Consider the following 24,562-nt stretch of genomic DNA (forward strand, 5'->3'; position numbering starts at 1 on the left):
ATTTAAAACCACTATTTTGACACTGAGTTATATAAGTAAAAAAACAGGAAGCAGCAACGGTGTAATTTTCAACTTATTTTATTTTGATGGTATTAGGGAAATCGTGAATATTTGTTTGTCTTGTCTAGATATAGTAACTGTATTTTACCATTTTGCGAAGATGGATAATCCATACTGGGTCCTTGTTAGTGATGTGCGGGTCGCGAATGATTAGTTACTTTTGAACGACTCGAAAGTCACGATTCGTTTTTCCGAGTGAGTCTTTCATTTTTAGTTGTTTGTTTCACCTGCTGGCCACAATTAATTCTACAGCAGGATTAAATAAAGGGGAAATAAAGAAAAATATATAATAATTAATACGCGCTCATCCCGCTCAGCGGCTTCGGAGACGTGCTCTGACCACCCACTGTCTATACAGACATTATAGAGAAGAAAAATATAATTTTGCACATGGTGCACTAATAACTGCAATTCATTGATTATTGAATGTTGTCGATGGACACAGCGTTGTAGAGCCAAAACATACACATCCTACCTCTGCTCAGCACTCGGACTCGAGAACGAGTTGTTTGGGAGCTGCTGCAGTTTGCGAACGGCAGTCAAGTAATTCTATTCCGCCAAAAGTCGTTAAAAATCTAGTCCGGTTGCGGCCGCAACTAGACCCTAGTTTCAAAGGTATCAATAAATAATCTTATTAGTTTACCTAGCATTCACAAATGTACATTGTTTGAAGCAACCTTGTATAAGTCTGTCACAGTTGACAGCTTCAATATGCCCAATATGGTGGAGAATCTTGTAGAATCATTATTCTTTCTAGGTTTTAGTTCATCGTTCGCTGGTAGGGGGTCCTGCGGCTCTGGGCATAACTGAATTAAATGAACGAAATGAATTGAAAGATTCGTTATTTTGACTGATTGAGTTGAAAAGATCAGAGTCAGTAAAAAGAGCCGAACATCCCAAGTCATTGTCCCTTACGCTTCCTTTATTGACCCTTCAATAAACCCCGCCCCCAAATTTGGGCCAAACAATCACAGCACTCCGGTGGTGTAACGGTCATCATTGCATGAAGATAGGTCGGACCAAAGCGCAGCGTGGTACGTGTTCATGATCATTTATTTAAACTGGGCACTGAGACAAAATAACAAAATGGAAAGAAACAGTTCTGTCAGGTGCAGACAAAAAACAGAAAACAACTACCCACAAAACACAGGTGGGAAAAATCATTGGAAGCCAGGAAATAATAGCCATATTACAACCTATGTGTTGTGATAATTGCGTTGTTTGGTCTATAATAACCTGTTAGTTCATATGCCATGCAACCATGATATATAGGCCTAATGCCGAGACAATGAGAAGACCCAGTGACAGAATCAATTCAACCACACCTTTGTTTCATCACAAAACCGGAGAGCAACATCTGTCCGGAGGAAGTCCACAAAGCATATTGCATGTAACAAACAGTTACATGACCTACAGCATGACCTACAGCATGACCTACAGCATGACCTACAGCATGACCTACAGCAACGTCATATCTGCTTTGCTTAGTCTAATACAGGGACAAATAAAATATACCAAAAACCATTTAGTCCAGTCAACATATACTAAATATGATGTGGCTTTCAATGGTACTGATTTCTATGTGTGTGTGCGTGTGTGCTTGCAAGTAGAAAAAAACATGTTGACCTACCCTACTTGTAGATAAACGCCATCCTCCTCTCCTTCATATTACCGAAACGGTTTATGACTCTTTCATACAGTACACACTTTACGTTTTTGTTGTTCTAGGCTACCTGGCTAAAATGCTTGCTCTCTAGCCTAACTTCTTTTCATGTGCAATGATGAGCCAGCTAGTTAACATTAGCCTTCTAGGCAAGGGGCACAACAATGTATGAATTAATGGTTAGATCAGAATCGTTTTTATAATCATTGGCCAGTACGGAGAATGAAGTAAAACCCAAGTACAAATCCCGATCTCCGTCCATGGTTAGTTTTAGTTAGCTAGCTAGCCACTGGAAGGACAACAACACAACGAGATGCAATAATTCAAGTTTTTTCTGTCAGTGACGCTTTGTTTTTTCTGTGTTGTGATTGGAGTGAAGCCAAATCCAAACTGGCTTCCCTTGACACTTCTTTTTTTTTGCCAGGACCATTCACAGTTGAGCTTGCTCAGTTTAGCTTAATGCTGATTGGCTATTATTTTATATTAAAAAACTATCAAGGGAGGCCAAATTCTTGCTGGCTTCCGTTGCATTCAATGCTACTGGCGGCAACAATATCATCCTCTTTTTTTGACCAGACAGCATCAGATAGATGGGCTACAGAGACAGAGGGGCGCTGTTTCGCTTGCACGGTGAGATACAGTACATTCAGCCTCTAGCGAATTCTAAAACACAAAGAAAAAAGACGAAAGATACATTATTTTATGTGTTTTTCTTTATATTATTTTCTGGGAGAAGCCTGGCTTCCCTTGGCTTCCCTGAATACACGCCACTGTTCAGCAGTACAAACCATATCAGATCATACCCTGTTGCGTGCGTGTGTGTCACATCGAGTCACTGAGGAAAACTGCGTTCTGTGACCACTGACGATACAAAAGGCACCCAGTAGGACGCCCAGATCTGTCAAAAAACACCCCTTTGACGATACAATGGATAATTACCAACCAATCATGACCACGGTCGTTGGCTGCAAAGGCAGGGGGTGGCGTGCGTGTGTTCGTGTATACGTGTACAAAACCCTTTCCTATCTGTCAGTCTCAATAATAGCACTTTACCGGTGATATTGTGCTGCAGGTCAATTCCAATGAACGTCACATTCTATATTAGTCATACAGAACAGCCTGTTGGAACCGGGCCCCTCTCTAGTGACATACTCTATGACATCAGTAAACTTGTTATGGCTGGTATACTGATGTTGTTGTACTTTTTATGGTATTGTGAATATTACTGTTCAGCTTTTATGAGTTTGTTCTGTTCCCACTGCTTTGCTGTTTTGCCATGCTTGCCTGCATGTGTATGTTGTTTGTGTGTATACCCCCCTATGTGTGTTGCGCAGGTTGACTCATGACCCGCAGTCCCCGGATGAGGGGTGGGTTGAATGAAGATTGAACCATTCCTTAAAAAAGGTGCCATTATTGTGCAATTTATATCTACAGGCTATGTTGAGGTTTTTCTTTCATTATTTGTAGGCTATCTGGCATTAGTGCATAAGCCGAAGCTTTAGGGCCTAACCGTGCACTCGCCAAATAGCCCACACGCCAATCACGAAATGCTTTTGGGAACGGGCAGAAAACGTATATCAACGGAGGCAAAATGAAAAGCTGCGAAATGGAAAGTTGAAACTAAAGACTAGGGAGGGACAGAAAAGTGATGTTTAGTTGTGTGTGATCATTGTGAGGCGTTATACAAATTCGACAGTCACAACACGAGGACTTCAAGTAGGCCTATGGCACATCAAGGGAACTGTAGCCTACTGTTCAGATGGGTTAAATGGAAACTGAAATCTGGACACTGACTGTAGGTCTATAACCTCTCACATAGGCGTAATATGAACTCCTGCAGAATTAAGCATTTCTTGCAGTAAAATGATACACCAAATGTAGGAACATTTTTGACTCTGGAACAGGAGTGGAGAAATATGGCCAGTTATATACCGTCTGTGGAGGTGCTATCTTTATCAACATCATAAAAGCTGATATATGCATATTTTATGTGGATGAAATACTAAGTCAAACTAAAATCTTATCAGAAACATGTTGGGTCGTTTTCACAGCTTTCTATTTCCTTACAAACAGTCAAACTGATTTTTGTACAGAAAGTCTTTCCCGTTTGTTGTTTCTTATTGCATTTTCTCCCCAGTCCCTAAACGTCTTTGCTCCGCAAAAGAAGCACAGATGATAGAGAGAACTTTACCGATGTCAACTAGATTGATGCTTTCATTCTATCAATTTATGATATTCTCGTGATCAATGGTTTATTTAGTCTTCTAGAGCAATATATAATGACAGAAGAGAAGCTACATGTATCTAAGTGCAGAGAGGTTGACAAACAAATAGCCTACCAAGATGTTTGAAATGACAGTGCATTCAGAAAGTATTCAGGCCCTTTCACTCTTTCATTTTGTTACGTTACAGCCTTATTCTAAAATGTATTAAATAAATGTTTACCTCATCAATCTACACACAATACCACATAATGCAAATGTAAAAAATACTTAATTAATTAAATAACATTTGCGTAAGAGGCTCGAAATTGGTACTTGCATCCTGTTTCCATTGATCATCCTTGAGATGTTTCTACAACTTGATTGTATTCCACCTGTGGTAAACTCAATTGATTGAACACGATTTGGAAAGGCACACACCTGTCTATATAAGGTCCCACAGTTGAGAGTGCATGTCAGAGCAAAAACCAAGCCATGATGTCGAAGGAATTTTCCGATTGTGTCGAGGCACAGATCTGGGGAAGGGTACCAAAAAATGTCTGCAGCATTAAAGGTTCCCAAGAATACAGTGGCCTCCATCATTCTTTTGAGGAAGAAGTTTGAAACCACCAAGACTCTTCCTAGAGCTGGCCAAACTGAGCAATCAGGGGAGAAGGGCCTTGGTCAGGGGGTGACCAAGAACCCAATGGTCACTCTGACAGAGCTCTGTGGAGATGGGAGAACCTTCCAGAAGGACAACCATCTCTGCAGCACTCCACCAATCAGGCTTTTATGGTAGAGTGGCTAGACGGAAGCCAATCCCGGAAGCCAAGGCACATGACAGCCCACTTAGAGTTTGTCAAACGGCAACTAATAGACTCTCAGACCATGAAAAACAAGATTCTCTGGTCTGATGAGACTGACCTCTTTGGCCTGAATGCCAAGCATCATGCCTGGAGGAAACCTGGCACCGCTCATCACCTGTCCAATACCATCCCTATGGTGAAGCATGATGGTGGCAGCGTGCTGTGGGGATGTTTTCAGTGGTAGGGACTGGTAGACTAGTCAGGATTGAGGGAAAGATGAACGGAGCAAATTACAGAGAGATCCATCGGGACTCCGCAATACTGGCCTTCTAAGGCAGAGTTCCTCTGTTCAGTTTCTGTGTCCTTTTGCCGATCAAAACCTCTATTTTTATTGGCCAGTCTTTTGTGTTTTGCGGGTACTATTTAATGAAGCTGCCAGTTGAGTACTTGTGAGGTGTCTGTTTCTCAAACTAGACACTCTAATGTACTTGTCCTCTTGCTCAGTTGTGCACCGGGGCCTCCCACTCCTCTTTCAGAGCCAGTTTGCGCTGTTCTGTGAAGGGAGTAGTACATGTATGAGATCTTCAGTTTATTGGCAACTTCTCACATGGAATAGCCTTAATTTCTCAGAACAAGAGTAGACTGCCGAGTTTCAGAATAACATTTTTTTTTTCTGGACATTTTGAGCCTGTAAAATCGAACCCACAAACGCTGATGCTCCAAATATTCAACTAGTCTGAAGAAGGCCAGTTTTGTTGCTTCTTTAATCAGACAAGAGTTTTCAGCTATGCTAACATAATTGCAAAAGGGTTTTCTAATAATCAATTAGCCTTTTACAATGATAAACTTGGATTAGCTAACAACGTGCCATTGGAACACAGGAGTGATGGTTGATAATTATGGGCCTCTGTACGCCTATGAAGATATTCCATAAACAATCTGCCGTTTCCAGCTACAATAGTAATTTTCAACATTAACAATGTCTACACTGTATTTCTGATCAATTTGATGTTATTTTAATGGACACAAAATTTGCTTTTCTTTCAAAAACAAGGACATTTCTAAGTGACCCCAAACTTTTGAACGGTAGTGTATCTAAAAACATTCAGTACCCCTTGTCCAAAAATTGTTCTGCTGTCTCAGACGGCATTTTCTGTATTAGCGGGTCGAGAGCGAGCCTCCGATTTTCACTTTATCACATATAGTAAGGCAGTTATGGATGGGTTATTGGCAATTGCAGGTGGGTGTGGGTGAACAAACAGCTGATCTGTGCACTACTTGTGTGTGTATGTAAATGTGTGTGAGAGTGTGAGTGTGGGTCAGCAGGGTCGGTGATTTTCCATGGTCAGCTCAGGACCAAAATATTAGCTAATGGTATAGTGCGTGTGTGAGATTGTGAGACAGGGACAAGAGCAGGACCTGACTATAACCAGCCTCCTTGGGACTGACACATAGATAGTTAGACAGGCCTTTTTTGCCTAGGAGTAAACCTGCTGATTTGGAAAGGAATATAAAACCCTTATGGATCGAATCCTTTTTTTTAAATGTTCGCCTAAAATGACATACCCAAATCTAACTGCCTGTAGCTCAGAACCTGAAGCAAAGATATTCTTGATACCATTTGAAAGGAAACACTTTAAAGTTTGTGGAAATGTGACATTAATGTAGGAGAATATAACACATTAGATCTGGTAAAAGATAACACAAAGAAACAAACATGGGTTTTTCTTTCTTTTTTTTATCATCATCTTTGAAATGCAACATAAAGGTCACAGTGTACTATTGCAGGTTAGGTCCAATTTCAATTTTGGCCAGTAGATGGCACCAGTGTATGTGCAAAGTTTTAGACTGATCCAATGAACCATTGCATTTCTGTTCAAAATGTTGTATCAAGACTAGACTGCCCAAATGTGCCTAATTGGTTTATTTATAAATTTTCCCGTTCATAACTGTGCACTCTCCTCAAACAATAGCATGGTATTCCTTCACTGTAATAGCTATTGTAAATCGGACAGTGGAGTTAGATTAACAAGAATTTAAGCTTTCTGCCCATATCAGATATGTCTATGTCTGTCACGTCCTGACCTTAGTTCCTTTTTTATGTCTCTGTTTTAGTTTGGTCGGGGCGTGAGTTGGGGTGGGCATTCTATGTTGTGTATTCTAGGTTTTGTATTTCTGTGTTTGGCCTGGTATGGTTCCCAATCAGAGGCAGCTGTCGATCGTTGTCTCTGATTGAGAACCATACTTAGGCAGCCTGTTTTCCCACTATGATTTGTGTGTTGTTGTTTTCTGTGTCTCTGTTTTACCATATAGAGCTGTTTCGGTTTTCATTTATTTCTCTTGTTCTTTTGTATTCAGGGTTCGGTTATATTTTATTAAAATATGGACACTTACCACGCTGTGCATTGGTCTGATCTTTCCTACTCCTCCTCAGAAGAGGAAGAAAACCGTTACAATGTCCTGTGAAATGTTCTTGTTACTCACAACCTCACGCTAATCAGATTAGCCTACGTTAGCACAACCGTCCCGCGGGGGGGGGACACCAATCCTTTAGATGTTTTAAATGTCTTTAGTGTCTTTAAATGTATTACAGGAAAAACAAGGAGAAGGGTGACATTAAAATGTTGACTATTGTTTGACATTCAATTTATTCACATTTATTCACATTTTAAGACATTTTGCTTTTGCTTTCATTAGAACCTATACGGTCTGGTTTTTGCCAACAAACATATTCCCGCATCGATTGATTATTTATGATACTTTGTTAGTCAGGGCCTTTGGATTTTGTGTGTGTGTGTTTGTTTTATTATGCTTGTGGGGACCAAAAAAGGTATTCCCATTCAAAATCCTACTTTCCCTAACCATAACCCTTAACCCCTAACCCGTAAAACGAAACATGACCCTAACTCCTAAACCAAAACCTAACTTTCATTTTAACCCCTAAGCCTAAAATAGCCTTATTCCTTGTCCGAATTTTCCTTGTTTTACTTCTGGTCCCCACAAGGACAGTAAAACCACTCTCACACACACACACACACTCTCTCTCGGCAGGTAACCCAGTTTCTACAGATAATCGAGAGAATGGAGATGAGCGTGCGAACAACAGCTCCTCTCCTATCCCTCTCATCTCCTCTCCTCCTTTCCCTCTCATCTCCTCTCCTCTCCTTCTCATCTCCTCTCCCTCATCTCATCTCCTCTCCTATCATTGTATTTCCTCTACATCTCCTATCCTCTCCTCTCCCTCTCATATCCTCTCCTCCCTCCTCTCACTCTCATCTATCTCCCTCTCTCTTCTCTAATCTCCTCTCCCTCTCCTATTATCTCTCTCTCACCTCTCCTCTCCCTCTCACCTCATCTCCCTCTCCTCTCCCTCATCTCCTACCCCTCTCCCTCTCCTATCATATTGTCTCCTATCCCTCTCATATCCTCTCCCTCTCCTATTCTCTTATCTCCTCCCTCTCTTCTCCTATCCTCTCATCTCCTTTCACTCTTTCTGTCCTATCCCTCTCATGTCCTCTTTATCCTCTCCCTCTCATCTATCTTCCTCTCTCCTCTGCCTCTCTTCTCTCTCTCCCTCTCTCTTCTCTCCCTCTCCCTCTATCTCTCCGTCTCCTCTCTCTCCTACCCCTCTCTCTCTCTCTCTCTCTGTCTCCTCTATCTCTCCTACCCCTTTCCCACCTGCTCACTCACATGCTCTACTTCTTCCCTCCCCCTCCAACCATCTCATAACAGGTGTCCTCCCCTCCACCAATCTCTCCCCCCTCTCTGCTTCTCCCCCTCTGACAATGTCATCCCCATCTCTCCTTTTCTTTTTTACAATAATCTGTCCTTCTCCTCTCCCTCTCTCTCCAGCCCCCTTCTGTAAAGCAACCCCAGTGTGTGTAACGGCTGCCAACAGTGTGTGTGTGTGTGTGTGTGTGTGCGCCCAGCATCCCTCCGCTCATCTCTAGGCACCCACTCTCCGTGTGTGCTCAGTGTTCACCTCCCCAACCCCCCTCTCACATTATCCTCTCTCTCTCTCTCTCTCCCTTTCTCTTGCAGGCTTTCCCTTCTCCCTTCAATGCGCTCCTCTGTGTGGGTGCGTGTTTGTGTGTGCAGCTAAAGCGAGATGCTTTTCCTTACACAGAGCTGCATTGAACAGGTGCTCAGTGCTATCAGCATAGCTAGCCTGAGAGGAATACAGAGACAAGCTACAGAGTAGGAACCAGAAAGGAGCTACGCTGCTCTGAAACTGATCCAGGATAGAGCACCTCTTTGGGGATGCACTTGTCTGAGCGAGCCCCTTGGAGAATAAATCTCTTGAACTTGGTTTAGTTGCCTGACAGAACGTGGAGAGAGGGTCTACACTGGCCAGGGTTGTGACACTCTGCCCTGCTCGGCAGGGTTTCCTGGAACTTTCAGAACGGGATGGACTAAGATTCATTTAGAACTTGGATGTGCTTCAGAGAGGGACTCAGTGTGACTGAGACAGCCTGGAGAGAGCTTCAGATCTGGGCTACACTTACCTTAGTGGTACCGGCATTCCTTAGAACTCAGTGAGAGAGAAAGACCTACTGTACTCTCCTCTCTTTCTCTGTGAGATAGAGAGACATTGAGAGATTTGCCTGAATGTGACTTTTGCTTCTCATCTGGACTTAACCTCTCCTCTCAAGGGTACCATTCAGGACTGACCTCCATCTCCCTCCTCTCCTACTCTCGTCTCCCCCCTCTCCCCCTCTGCTCTGCAGCTCGGAGAGTAAGATATCTCGCCTGGCTCAGAGGTTGAACCAGAGACCAGGGGATGCTCTGATAAAGGACTTCAGACAGTTGCTCTACACGGGCTCACCACGCACGTCTCACAGCCTGGACAGGTACAACTGCTGAAGCCACCGCACACACACATACAGGTGAACACACACATGCACAAAGCACAGACGTAAGAACACACACATGCAGATTCCCACACACGCAAAGATGCATAGGCGCGTGCACCAACACATATGCAGATGTGCGCGCACAAACACACACACACACACACACACACATCAGATGATCAGATCATCAAACATCAGATGATACACTACATCAGTATGTGTGGGGTCAGTATACATCTGCTGTGCTGTCAGCTGATAATTGATCTGTTGAACTTGGTGGGTGAGAGATGTAGGCTATATAAAGGGGTAGGTAATTAATGTAAACTGTATGACTGCTGCTTCAGCATTCCTGGCTGTTAGAAGAATATACTTTTTTTGGTTTCGCTCATACAGTATCGATTGAAGCTGAAGATATCCTCATAACCCTCCCTTTCTCTCTCCTCGTTCCTTCTCTCTTCTTTGCGCAGAAACACATTAGACTGACTTGACTTCTGTTGCTGTTACTGTAATTTCTTTCCATCTTTATGTTCCTGTCTTTCTCAAACTGTTCTCTCTCTTCTTCCAGTTCTTTCTCTCTCTCTCTACTCTCTCTCTCTACTCTCTCTCTCTCGTTCTCTCTCTCTCGTTCTCTCTCTTTCTCTCTGCCTTGCGCAGAAACAGATTACACTGACTTGACTCCTGCTGCTGTTACTGTAATTTATCTCCATCTTTAGTCCTGTCTTTCTCAATCTGTTATTGCTCTTTCCCCCCGATCTCTCTCTCCTCTCTCTTGTTCTCTTCTGTGCGCAGAAACCGATAAGACTAACTTGACTTCTGTTTGTGTTTCTGTCTTTCTCCATCTATTATCTCGCTCTTCTTCCCCCATTCTCTCTCTGTATCGCTCTGTCCCTTATTCCTCTGTGTGTAATGTATGTGTTTCAGTGCAATTGTTGCAGTAGACTGTTGTTGAAAATGCACCTGTACGTGTCTGTTGGTTGCTACAAGTCCCGTAGGCTCTTTAGTTAGCAATGTCTTGTTTAGATGTTCCATTTGAGACAGAATCAGCGTGTTGTTCTTTGTGGAAGTGATTGAATAACGATGTTGGAGCGGAGTAGAATACCCGTACTTGCATTCTAAGTAGTATCCTGTTTGGTAATGCAAAAAAATCATGTTTTATAGTATGTGACATTTCCAAAATTGAGTATGCGTTAAGTGCCAGGATATCATACTAATTTCTGCTTTTTATCTAGTAGAATTTGCTACACACTGTTAAGGATTTTTATGCCTTGAGACAATTGAGACATGGATTGTGTTTGTGTGCCATTCAGACGGTGAATGTGCAAGACAAAATATTTCAGTGCCTTTGAACAGGGTATGGTAGTAGGTTCCAGGCGTACCGGTTTGAGTGTGTCAAGAACTGCAACGCTGCCGGGTTTGTCATGTATTTTAGTGTATCAAGAATGGTCCACCACCCAAAGGCCATCCAGCCAACTTGACACTACTTTGGGAAGCATTGGAGTCAACATAGAGTATATAGTTCCTGTAGAGTCCACGCCCCGAGGCTGTTCTGAGGGCAAAAGTGGGTGTTACTCAATATTAGGAAGATGGTTCTAATGTTTTGTACACTCAGTGAATAAACAACATAGCCAAAAGTAAATGGACACCCCTTCAAATTAGTGGATTTGGCTATTTCAACCACACCCATTGCTGACAGGTGTAAAAAAAATGTAGCACACAGCCATGCAATCTCCATAGACAAAGATTGCCAGTAGAATGGCCTGTACTGAAGAGCTCAGTGACTTTTAACATGGCACTGTCATAGGATGCCAACTTTCCAACGAGTCAGTTTGTCAAATTTGTGTTCTGCTAGAGCTGCCCCGGTTAACTTTAAGTGCTGTTATTGTGAAGTGGAAATGTCTAGGCTCAGCTGCGAGGTGGTAGGCCACACAAGCTCACAGAATGGGACCACCGAGTGCTGAAGCGCGTAGTGTGTAAAACATATTATTTTCTCGGTTGCAACACTCACTACCGTGTTCCAAACTGCCTCTGGAAGCAAAATCAGAACTGTTCGTCAGGAGCTTCATGAAATGGTTTTCCATGGCAGAGCAGCTGCACACAAGCCTAAGATCACCATGCACAATGCCAACGCCAGCTGGAGTGGTGTAAAGTTCGCCGCCATTCGACTCTGGAACAATGGAAACGCATTCTCTGTAGGGATGAATCACGCTTCACCATCCGGTAGTCCGAAGGACGACTCTGGGTTTGGTGGATGCCAGGAAAACGCTACCTACCACAATGCATAGTGCCGAGTGTAAAATTTTATGGGGAGGAGTAGTGGTCTGGGGCTGTTTTTCATGGCCCCTTAGTTATATTGAAGGGAAATCTTAACACTACAGCATACAATTACATTCTAGATGATGCTTTGCATCCAATTTTGTGGCAACAGTTTGGGGAAGGCCCTTTCCTGTTTTTACTTTTTTTTATTTCACCATTATTTAACCAGATAGGTTAGTTGAGAACAAGTTCTCATTTACAACTGCAACCTGGCCAATATAAAGCAAAGCAGTTCGACACATACAACAACACAGATTTACACATGGAATAAACACACATACAGTCAATAATACAGTAGAGAAAGTCTAAAAACAGTGTGTGCAAATGAGGTAAGATAAGGGAGGTAAGGCAATAAATAGGCCATGGTTGCGAAGAAATTACAATATAGCAATTAAACACTGGAATGGTAGATGTGCAGAAGATGAATATGTAAGTAGAGATACTGGGGTGCAAAGGAGCAAGATAAATAAATAAATACAGTATGGGGATGAGGTAGTTGGATGGGCTATAAACAGATGGGCTATGTACAGGTGCAGTGATCTGTGAGCTGCTCTGACAGCTGGTGTTTAAAGCTAGTGAGGGAGATATGAGTCTCCAGCTTCAGTGACTTTTGCAGTTCATTCCAGTCATTGGCAGCAGAGAACTGGAAGGAGAGGCGGCCAAAGGAGGAATTGGCTTTGCGAGTGACCAGTGAGATATACCTGCTGGAGTGCGTTCTACGGGTGGGTGCGGCTATGGTGACCAGTGAGCTGAAATAAGGCGGGGCTTTACCTAGCAAATACTTGTAGATGACCTGGAGCCAGTGGGTTTGGCGACGAGTATGAAACGAGGGCCAGCCAACGATAGTGTACAGGTTGCAGTGGTCGGTAGTCTATGGGGCTTTGGTGACAAAACGGATGGCACTGTGATAGACTGCATCCAATTTGTTGAGTAGAGTGTTGGAGGCTATTTTGTAGATGATATCGCAGAAGTCGAGGATTGGTAGAATGGTCAGTTTTACGAGGGTATGTTTGGCAGCATGAGTGAAGGATGTTTTGTTGCGATATAGGAAGCCAATTGGAGATGCTTAATGTGAGTCTGGAAAGAGAGTTGACAGTCTAACCAGACACCTAGGTAGTTGTCCACATATTCTAAGTCAGAACCGTCCAGGGATGCTGGTGATAGTAGTGATGCTGGACGGGCGGCCAGTGATCGGTTGAAGAGCATGCATTTAGCTTTACTTGCATTTAAGAGCAGTTGGAGGCCACGAAAGGAGAGTTGTATGGCATTGAAGATTGTCTGGAGGTTAGTTAACACAGTGTCCAATGAAGGACCAGAAGTATACAGAATGGTGTCGTCTGCGTAGAGGTGGATCAGAGAATCACCAGCAGCAAGAGCGACATCATTGATGTATACAGAGAAGAGAGTCGAATTGAACCCTGTGGCACCCCCATAGAGACTGCCAGAGGTCCGGACAACAGGCCCTCCGAGTTGACACACTGAACTCTATCAAAGAAGTAGTTGTTGAACCAGGCGAGGCAATCATTTGAGAAACCAAGGCTGTTGAGTCTGCCGATAAGAATGTGGTGATTGACAGAGTCGAAACCCTTGGCCAGATCAATGAATACGGCTGCACAGTATTGTCTCTTATCGATGGCGGTTATGATATCGTTGGGACCTTGAGCGTGGTTGAGGTGCACCCATGACCAGCTCTGAAACCAGATTGCATAGCGGAGAAGGTACGGTGGGATTCGAGATGGTCAGTAATCTGTTTGTTAACTTGGCTTTCGAAGACCTTAGCAAGGCAGAGTAGGATAGATATAGGTCTGTAGCAGTTTGGTTCTAGAGTGTCTCTCCCTTTGAAGAGGGCTATGACCGCGGCTGCTTTCCAATCTTTGGGAATCTCAGAAAGAGAGGTTGAACAGGCTAGTAATAGGGGTTGCATCAATTTCGGCAGATCATTTTAGAAAGAGAGGGTCCAGATTGTCTATCCCGGCTGATTTGTAGGAGTCCAGATTTTGCAGCTCTTTCAGAACATCAGCTATCTGGATTTGGGTGAAGGAGAAATGGGGGAGGCTTGGGCGAGTTGCTGTGGGGGGTGCAGGGCTGTTGACCGTAGCCAGGTGGAAAGCATGGCCAGTCCTAGAAAAATGCTTATTGAAATTCTCAATTATAGTGGATTTATCGGTGGTGACAGTGTTTCCTAGCCTCAGTGCAGTGGACAGCTGGGAGGAGGTGCTCTTATTCTCCATGGACTTTACAGTGTCCCAGAACTTTTTTGAGTTTGTGCTACAAGATGCAAATTTCTGTTTGAAAAAGCTAGCCTTAGCTTTCCTAACTTCCCTGAAAAGTTGCATATCACGGGGGCTATTCGATACTAATGCAAAACGCCACAGGATGTTTTTGTGCTGGTCAAGGGCAGTCAGGTCTGGAGAGAACCAAGAACTACATCTGTTCCTGGTTCTACATTTTTTGAATGGGGCATGCTTATTTAAGATGGTGAGGAAGGCACTTTTGAAGAATAACCAGGCATCCTCTACTGACGGGATGAGGTCAATATCCTTCCAGGATACCCGAGCCAGGTCGATTAGAAAGGCCTACTCGCTGAAGTGTTTTAGGGAGCGTTTGACAGTGATGAGGGGTGGTCGTTTGACCGCAGAAGGCAGTGATCGCTGAGATCTTGGTTGAAAACAGCAGAGGTGTATTTGGAGGGCAAGTTGGTTAGGATGATCTCTATGAGGGTGCCCGTGTTTACGGCTTTGGGGTTGTACCTGGTGGGTTCATTGATAATTTGTGTGAGCTTGAGGGCATCAAGCTTAGATTGTAGGATGGCCAGGGTGTTAAGCATATCCCAGTTCAGTTCACCTAGCAGCATGAACTCTGAAGACAGATGTGGGCAATCAGTTCACATATGATGTCCAGAATACAGCTGGGGGCAAAGGGTGGTCTATACCAAGCGGCTACAGTGGGAGACTTGTTTCTGGAAAGGTGGATTTTTAGAAGTAGAAGCTCGAATTGTTTTGGTACAGACCTGGATAGTAAGACAGAACTCTGCAGGCTATCTCTGCAGTAGATTGCAACACCGCCCCCTTTGACAGTTCTATCTTGTCGGAAAATGTTTTAGTTAGGGATGGAAGTTTCAAGGTTTTTGGTGGTCTTCCTAAGCCAGGATTCAGACACGGCTAGGACATCCGGGTTGGCAGAGTGTGCTAAAGCAGTGAATAAAACAAACTTAGGGAGGAGGCTTCTAATGTTAACATGCATGAAACCAATGTTTTCACGGTTACAGAAGTCAACAAATGAGATAACCTGGGGAGTAGGAGTGGAGCTAGGCACTGCAGGGCCTGGATTAACCTCTACATCACCAGAGGAACAGAGGAGGAGTAGGATAAGGGTACGGCTAAAGGCTAAAAGAACTGGTCGTCTAGTACGTTCAGAACAGAGAGTAAAAGGAGCAGGTTTCTGGGAGCGATAGAATAGATTCAAGGCATAATGTACAGACAAAGGTTTGGTAGGATGTGAATACAGTGGAGGTAGGCCTAGGCATTGAGTGATGATGAGAGAGATATTGTCTCTAGAAACATCATTTAAACAAGGTGATGTCATCCTATGTGTGGGAGGTGGAACTAAAGGGTTGGCTAAGGTATATTGAGCAGGGCTAGAGGCTCTACAGTGAAATAAGGCAATAATCACTAACCAGAACAGCAATGGACAAGGCATATTGACATTATGGAGAGGCATTTGGTAGCCGAGTGATCATAAGGGTCCAGTGAGTGGTGAGGCTGGTTGGAGACATGGCGATTCAGACAGCTAGCGGGCCGGGGCAAGCAAGCTAGCAAGCTACCGTTGCGACGGGGGAAGTCTGTTTATAGCCTCCTCGTGCAGAGCCTCCTTGTGCTTTTACTTCGGTAGACCAGTCGTGATGGATTAATAGGGTTCCGTGTGGAAAAGGGGACCAGTCCAATTGGCAAAATAGGTATAGTGGCCAAAGAAATTGTCCGATGGACCTATTCAGCTAACAGCCGATATGCTCTAGACAGCTAGCGGGCCGCGGCTAGCAGGCTAGCGGTTGGGCATTCAGGGGGCGTCGCGACAGAGATCCTCATCAATCATACAGCAAATGTCGTTTGTGTTGGAGAGTATTTTGAAGTTGAAGTTTAGAAAAAATATTAAAAAGATATGCGAAGAAAAAATATAAGATATAAAAGGTATATACGTGGGACATGACAAAGACGAGGACAAAGGCGTCTGACTGCTACGCCATCTTGGATCACTTTGCCCCCGCGCACAAAGCAAGGTCCATACAGAAATGGATTGTCGAGATTTGTGCGGAAGATCTTGAACAGATTTGGGATGAATTGGAATGCCGACTGCGAGCCAGGCCTAATCGCCCAACATCAGTGCCCGACCTCACACATACTTTTGGTCATGTAGTGTATATATACAACAATGCATTTGGAAATAGTTATCATCGATCTACACAATTCTCATCAATCTACACACAATACCCTCTAATGACAAAGTGAAAGTATTCAGACCCTTTGCTATGAGACTCAAAATTGAGCTCAGGTGCATCCTGTTTCCATTTATCATCCTTGATATGTTTGTACAACTTGATTGGAGTCCAGCTGTGGTAAATTCAATTGATTGGACATGATTTGGAAAAGCACACACCTGTCTATATAAGGTCCAACAGTTGACAGTGCATGTCAGAGCAAAACCCAAGCCATGAGGTCGAAGGAAATGTCCTAGCGCTCTGAGACAGGATTGTGTCGAGGCACAGATCTGGGGAAGGGTACACATTTTTTTTACAACATTGAAGGTCCCCAAGAACACTGTGGCCTCAATCATTCTTAAATGGTAGATGTTTTGAACCACCAAGACTCTTCCTAGAGCAATTGAATCAATTTTAGCATAAGGCTGTAACGTAACAAAATGTGGAAAACGTCATGGGGTCTGAATATTTTCTTATTGCACTGAACAAAAATATAAACGCAACATGCAACAATTTCGACGATGTTACTGAGTTACAATTCATATAAGGAAATCAGTCAATTGAAATAAATTAATTTGGCACTAATCTATGGATTTCATATGACTGGGCAGGGGCACCACCATGAGTGCATCTGGGAGGGCATAGGCCCACCCACTTGAGAGATTGGCCCATCCGCTAGGGAGCAATGCCCAGCCAATCAGAATGAGTTTTTCACCACAAAAAGGATTTATTACAGACAGAAATACTCCTCAGTTTCATCAGCTGTCCAGGTGGCTGGTCTTAGAAGATCCTGCAGGTGAAGAAGCCAGATGTGGAGGGCCTGAGCTGGCATGGTTACACAGAGTCTGCTGTTGTGAGGCTGGTTAGACATACTGCCAAATTCTCTAAAACAACTTTTCTCTTATGGTAGAGAAATTAACATACAATTCTCTGGCAACAGCTCTGATGGACTTTCCTGTAGTCAGCATGTCAATTGCACGCAACCTCAGAACTTGAGGCATCTGTGACATTGTGATGTGTGGCCTTTTATTGTACTCTGCACAAGGTGCACCTATGTGATGATCATGCTGTTTAATCAGCTTATTGATATGCCATACCTGACAGCTGGATGGATTATCTTGGAAATGCTCACTAGCAGGGATGCAAACAAATGTGTGCAGAGAAATAAGGTTTTTGTGTGTATAGAACATTTCTGGGATCTTTTATTTCAGCTCATGAAATCTCTCTCTCTCTCTCTCTGTTTCTCTCTCTGTTTCTCTTTATTTCTCTCTTTCTCTCTCTCGAGCACTTTTCTTATCCACTCTCTCTTTCTCTCTGCCCTATTTACTTCTCTTCTTCTCCCTTCCTCTTCCTCCCTCACTCCCAGCTAATGATTTGTCCCTTCAACCAATTTTATCAGCTCATATCCGTAGTTATTAGGGGGAAGAGTGAGAGGTCATTGTACCAGCCTGCTGCTATTTGAGGCCCAGTTGATAGAGCTGGAGTCAGATGTGAAGGACTATTCATTGTGTTGTACATCACTGTTCCAGCCACCTCTCAATGGATAAATGGAGAGATGACGCAACCGTTAAATTCAAACACTCCTGAAAGGACAGACGTGACTATTCTGTGGTTGGTCATGAGTGTGCGGGAGTGTGTGTGCATGAGCATAAAAGAGTGCTCATTGTGGATATTTTAGTTCACTCGCCTCAATTAGTGGGGACACACACATAGGCACACACATGCTCACGCACATGCATGCATGCACACACACAGTTTCCCCTGCAGTGCCTCTAGTTGGTCTTGTCTTGGGGTGGCAGGTAGCCTAGTGGTTAGAGCATTGGGCCAGTAACCAAAAGGTTGCTGGATTGAATCCCCGAGCTGACAAGGTAAAAATCTGTCTTTCTGCCCCTGACCAAGGCAGCTAACCCACTGTTCCCCGGTAGGCTGTCATTGTAAATAAGAATTTGTTCTTAACTGACTTGCCGAGTTAAATAAAGGTTAAAAAATAAATAAATGTCATGTTCCATATCTGTGTCCACAATCCTAGGTGTAATATTTGATGATATTTTAATGACATTTGGTTATTTCTTCAACATGTTAAATAAGGACACTCACTTGCACACTTAAACTAATTGTCAGCCAATGAATCAATCACTCAGTCAATGAATCAATCTCGCTTTATTCAAGAAATGTATTTATAAGATAAACTAATTGGTCCTGGAAATGATAGAGAGCATTCATCTTTACTTAACATATACTGTACTCTTGAGAAGCATAAAGGACCAAAATAAGCCATCTTTAGGAGCATTTGTTTTGTTATTCTTTCTATTCCTTAGGCTGTACCCAATTTCTGACTAAATATAATAATTGGGCTGCCTGTGTAAACGCAGTCATTCTATTGGAAAACTAAAGCATGTTTTTAATTCAAGCATCACATCCCTCTGTAGCTATGTGAACGCTAATTATGTTTTGGCAGAGGAAAGATAATGATGGTTGTCGTGACTCGCTAGCCTGTCTTCTGTGACAGTGAAGAGATAATGAACAGAGGAACACTAGAATGTTCCTTTTTCATGAATGGTTTCTGAAGAGCGCTCCACTTAACTGAGCCTTCTCACAGCTGAATGCAGAGGTTTGAAACTCAGTTTCTTATTGGTCTATTAACTAATTTAACGTGTGGTGATGTCACCAGGCAGGCCAAAACTCCATCCCACCAAAACACGCTGAAATTTCAGTTGGTCTTTTCAAACAACTCTTACACTAAAAGGGCATTATAATAGTTTTCACAATTTCACAGTATTATTCCAACCTCATCGTGTGGAAATATACACTGCTCAAAAAAATAAAGGGAACACTAAAATAACACATCCTAGATCTGAATGAATTAAATATCCTTATTAAATACTTTTTTCTTTACATAGTTGAATGTGCTGACAACAAAATCACACAAAAATGATCAATGGAAATCAAATTTATCAACCCATGGAGGTCTGGATTTGGAGTCACACTCAAAATTAAAGTGGAAAACCACACTACAGGCTGATCCAACTTTGATTTAATGTCCTTAAAACAAGTCCAAATGAGGCTCAGAAGTGTGTGCGGCCTCCACGTGCCTGTATGACCTCCCTACAACGCCTGGGCATGCTCCTGATGAGGTGGCGGATGGTCTATTGAGGGATCTCCCCCCAGACCTGGACTAAAGCATCCGCCAACTCCTGGACAGTCTGTGGTGCAACGTGGTGGATGGAGCGAGACATGATGTCCCAGATGTGCTCAATTGGATTCAGGTCTGGGGAACGGGCGGGCCAGTCCATAGCACAAATGCCTTCCTCTTGCAGGAAATGCTGACACACTCCAGCCACATGAGGTCTTGCATTAGGAGGAACACAGGAGGAACCCAGGGCCAACCGCACCAGCATATGGTCTCACAAGGGGTCTGAGGATCTCATCTCGGTACCTAATGGCAGTCAGGCTACCTCTGGCAAGCATATGGAGGGCTGTGCGGCCCCCCAAAGAAAATGCCACCCCACACCATGACTGACCCACCGCCAAACCGGTCATGCTGGAGGATGTTGCAGGCAGCAGAACGTTCTCCACGGCGTCTCCAGACTCTGTCACGTCTGTCACATGCTCAGTGTGAACCTGCTTTCATCTGTGAAGAGCACATGGCGCCAGTGGCGAATTTGCCAATATTGGTGTTTTCTGGTAAATGCCAAATGTCCTGCACGGTGTTGGGCTGTAAGCACAACCCCCACCTGTGGATGTCGGGCCCTCATACCACCCTCATGGAGTCTGTTTCTTACCGTTTGAGCAGATACATGCACATTTGTGGCCTGCTGGAGGTCATTTTGCAGGGCTCTGGCAGTGCTCCTCCTGCTCCTCCTTGCACAAAGGCGGAGGTAGCGGTCCTGCTGCTGGGTTGTTGCCCTCCTACGGCCTCCTCCACGTCTCCTGATGTACTGGCATGTCTCCTGGTAGCGCCTCCATGCTCTGGACACTACGCTGACAGACACAGCAAACCTTCTTGCCACAGCTCGCATTGATTTGCCATCCTGGATGACCTGAGCCACTTGTGTGGGTTGTAGACTCCGTCTCATGCTACCACTAGAGTGAAAGCACCGCCAGCATTCAAAAGTGACCAAAACATCAGCCAGGAAGCATAGGAACTGAGAAGTGGTCTGTGGTCACCACCTGCAGAACCACTCCTTTATTGGGGGTGTCTTGCTAATTGCCTATAATTTCCACCTGTTGTCTATTCCATTTGCACAACAGCATGTGAAATGTATTGTCAATCAGTGTTGCTTTCTAAGTGGACAGTTTGATTTCACAGAAGTGTGATTGACTTGGAGTTACATTGTGTTGTTTAAGTGTTCCCTTTATTTTTTTGAGCAGTGTATATAAAACATAGGAAGATTACATAGTCCTTGAGGACATGTGAAGATTATGAAGATTTTAACTTACACCAGATATGAAGAGTGCCTTGGTATTTTTTTCTAATATATTTTCCTCCCTTCCTTTAGGAACTTATGTTCTGTCAGAATGACAGAACCTGAAACTCATCCATTTTTCAAACTCATCAATTTGTACTGTCTTCATTGTCAGCCAATATATAATTGGGTAGAAATGTAGACTATTACTGTCCTCAAGAGAAATTGGTCTGACACATTCAAATGACTTTTCTCTTCCTTAGGAACTTCTATTCTGTCAGCATGACTCAACAGATGCAGAACCTGCAGCTGGCCCAAACCAGGAAGTGCTCGGGAGGCCCTGCCTCTCCCAGCGCTGCCAAGCGCCTGTACAGGAACCTATCAGAGAAGCTCAAAGGTGGCCACTCCTCCTTTGAGGAGGCCTACTTCTTCGGCCGTGGAGACCGCCACGGTCATCGCAAGGGCTCGGTGAGTTGGGGATTGTGTGTGTCTGTGCGTGCATGCCCTGTTTGTGTGCGTGTGTTCGTTTGTGTGGAATTTTGTGTGTATGGGACTGTTATGCGTCATCATCTTCATCAGATCAAATGATACCAACCAGCCCAGATAAGAGTGTCCAGGAAGACTATACTGTGACTTACTTTACTCTTTTAAGTAAAGGAATCTGGAAGAACCTTTATGGAGTTTAAATAATTGCCCATGGGGAAACCTTTCCAGTTGTAAAATGTTCTTTGAGGAAAAGGGTTTTCGGTGAATGCATGTGTAAAGGTTCTCTTGCGTTCATTGCACGCAGAGTCAGTGTATATGCAACAGTTTGGGCCGCCTGGCTCGTTGCGAACTAATTTGCCAGAATTTTACTTACTTACTTTTAATTATGACATAATTGAAGGTTGTACAATGTAACAGCATTTTTTAGACTTGGGGATGCCACCCGTTAGATAAAATACGGAACGGTTCCATATTTCACTGAAATAATAAACGTTTTGTTTTCGAAATTATAGTTTCCGGATTCGACCATATCAATGGCCAAAGGCTCGCATTTCTGTGTGTTATTATGTTATAATTAAGTCTATGATTTGATATTTGATAGAGCAGTCTGACTGAGCGGTGGTAGGCAGCAGCAGGCTCGTAAGCATTCATTCAAACAGCACTTTTGTGCATTTTGCCAGCAGCTCTTCGCTGTGCTTCAAGCATTGAGCTGTTTATGACTTCAAGCCTATCAACTCCCAAGATTAGGCTAGATAGTTAGCGGGGTGCGCGTTAATAGCGTTTCAAACGTCACTTGCTCTGAGACCTGGAGTAGTTGTTCCCCTTGCTCTGCAAGGGCCGCGGATTTTGTGGAGCGATGGGTAACGATGCTTCGAGGGTGGCTGTTGTCGATGTGTTCCTGGTTCGAGCCCAGGTAGGGGTGAGGAGAGGGACGGAAGCTATACTGTTACACTGGCAATACTAAAGTGCCTATAAGAACATCCAATAGTCAAAGGTAAATGAAATGGTATAGAGAGAAATAGTCCTATAAATACTATATTAACTACAACCTAAAACCTCTTACCTTGGAATATTGAAGTCTCATGTTAAAAGGAACCACCAGCTTTCATATGTTCTCATGTTCTGAGCAAGGAACTTAAACATTAGCTTTTTTACATGGCACATATTGCACTTTTACTTTTTTCTCCAACACTTTGTTTTTGCACTATTTAAACCAAATTGAACATGTTTCATTATTTATTTGAGACAAAATAGATTTTTACTGATGAATTATATTAAGTTAAAATAAGTGTTCATTCAGTATTGTTGTAATTGTCATTATTACAAATAAATAAATAAAAATCGGCCGATGAATCGGTATCTGCTTTTTTTGTTCCTCCAATAATCGGTATCGGCGTTGAAAAATCATAATCGGTCGACCTCTACTTTGTAGTACATTTTGGCACTAGAATAAATGTTTCTGCCTCGATGCCACACAGGCTTTCAAAGGGATTAGTTGCTTTTTAGGGGCAGTCCCTCTTTAAACTCTAGAGCTGATGTTTCTCAATCTGATGATAAATTCTACCTGGCTACACTTTATCTCACATACAGGTTGTTGTAAACTCCTCCTTAAAGCTAGATTCCTCAATTGGCTAAACTGCCACGTCCATTTGGGATATTACAAAAACAAAGAAGTTACTGAAAACAATGAACAGTGTTTTTTTCCCTCTGACATCATTACACGATGGAACAGCAGAATATATACTGCACCTTTTTTTACCACACTGCCAGATGCTCCGTTTCATCAATAAAACTAAAACAATAACAAAGGTGCTGGGGCCAACAGTGGCACTGTTTCTCCAAAAGTACGGATTCGATATTTAAAACATTTTAAATAGAAATAGACATACCCAAAAGTAATGCAAGCCACTTCGATCTACAGTGTCCACATATCGATTTATATGCGAAAATGTCAGTCGGAATCGGTACCTAGAACCACACTAGTCCCCTATTACCGCTTCAACAATTTCACTGCAGTGCTACCTCCTTCTCTTCATCCCTTTTCTCTCTCTTTGACCCTTTCCGTTGCCTTTCCTTAGCCTCTCTCTCTCTCTCTCTCTCTCTCTGTCTCTCTCTCTCTCTCTCTCATGTACCGTCGCCATGTCACCTCTCCTCTCTATGGTCCAATTGTCACACATCAATTATCACACAGGAACTTGGCAATCACCCCGCTTAATGTTGTTGCTTTGTCTGCCTTGGTTTCAGCGTGTTTAGTTCTGTTGATGATTGATGATGATGATGATGATGATAATGCTGCTGATGAGGATGACGTCAACGATGATGATGTTTGTATTCTGACGTGTGTGTGTGTGTGTGTCCCTCCTCTTCTCTCCTCCAGAGCATGCAAGGTAGTGAGTGTCTGTTTGAGGCGGTGGAGCAGCAGGATCTAGATGCTGTCCAGATCCTTCTCTACCAGTACACAGCTGAGGAGCTGGACCTCGGCACACCCGACAGCCAAGGGTTAACACCGCTAGACATCGCCATCATGACCAACAACACCCCCATAGCCAAACTACTGCTGAAGGCCGGCGCCAAGGAGAGCCCTCACTGTGAGTGTACACTATATAGGGCACACTGAGTACACACTTAGTAGGATATACTAAGTACACACTATGGAGGGTGCAATGGGAGTATACACACTAATTAGTGCAACCTTCCGACTCAAAGTCCAGCATTGAAACTTGGTGGAGTATCCAGATTGCCATACCTTCATACCGGCTTTGTGCCATACCGGGATATTCGGTAATACCGGCACTGAACACAAGGGCCTAGTGTAGCCTAGTGGTTAGTGCGTTGGACTAGTAACTGGAAGGTTGCAAGTTCAAACCCCCGAGCTGACAAGGTACAAATCTGTCGTTCTGCACCTGAACAGGCAGTCATTCCTAGGCCGTCATTGAAAATAAGAATCAGTTCTTAATTGACTTGCCTGGTTAAATAAAGGTAAGATAAATAAAAAGGGGCACTGATTTCAAACCCCACTGATGCTCTGTAATCCGAAGGTTAGCAATGCTATCAAGTACATGTAAAATCCCATAAATAATGCTAAATAAACAAGCGCATTGCAAACATTTTGTACAGTTTCTGACCTAAACTATACAAGTTACTCAAATATTTACATTTGACATTTAACCATTATTTAACTAGGCGAGTCAGTTAAGAACAAATTCTTATTTAGAATAACGGCCTACACCGGTCAAACACGGACGACGCTGGGCCAATTGTGCACCGCCCTATGGGACTCCCAATCACGTCCAGTTGTGA

The 24,562-nt window shown here is 43.4% G+C and overlaps 1 protein-coding gene across 2 annotated transcripts in view; it reads left to right on the forward strand.

Moving 5' to 3' along the window:
- The window catches only part of ankfn1 (ankyrin repeat and fibronectin type III domain containing 1), a 225,981-nt gene that overhangs the window by 129,059 nt on the left and 72,360 nt on the right, over nt 1–24,562 (forward strand). For both annotated transcript variants that reach the window (XM_021581040.2, XM_036960459.1), the window contains 3 exons: nt 9,458–9,580; nt 21,040–21,244; nt 23,640–23,850. In XM_021581040.2, the coding sequence (XP_021436715.2) occupies nt 9,458–9,580; nt 21,040–21,244; nt 23,640–23,850 (539 nt within the window). The remainder of the gene's footprint in view (nt 1–9,457; nt 9,581–21,039; nt 21,245–23,639; nt 23,851–24,562) is intronic.

This window comes from Oncorhynchus mykiss, chromosome 23 (genome assembly GCF_013265735.2).
Source record: "Oncorhynchus mykiss isolate Arlee chromosome 23, USDA_OmykA_1.1, whole genome shotgun sequence".
Taxonomy (NCBI): domain Eukaryota; kingdom Metazoa; phylum Chordata; class Actinopteri; order Salmoniformes; family Salmonidae; genus Oncorhynchus; species Oncorhynchus mykiss.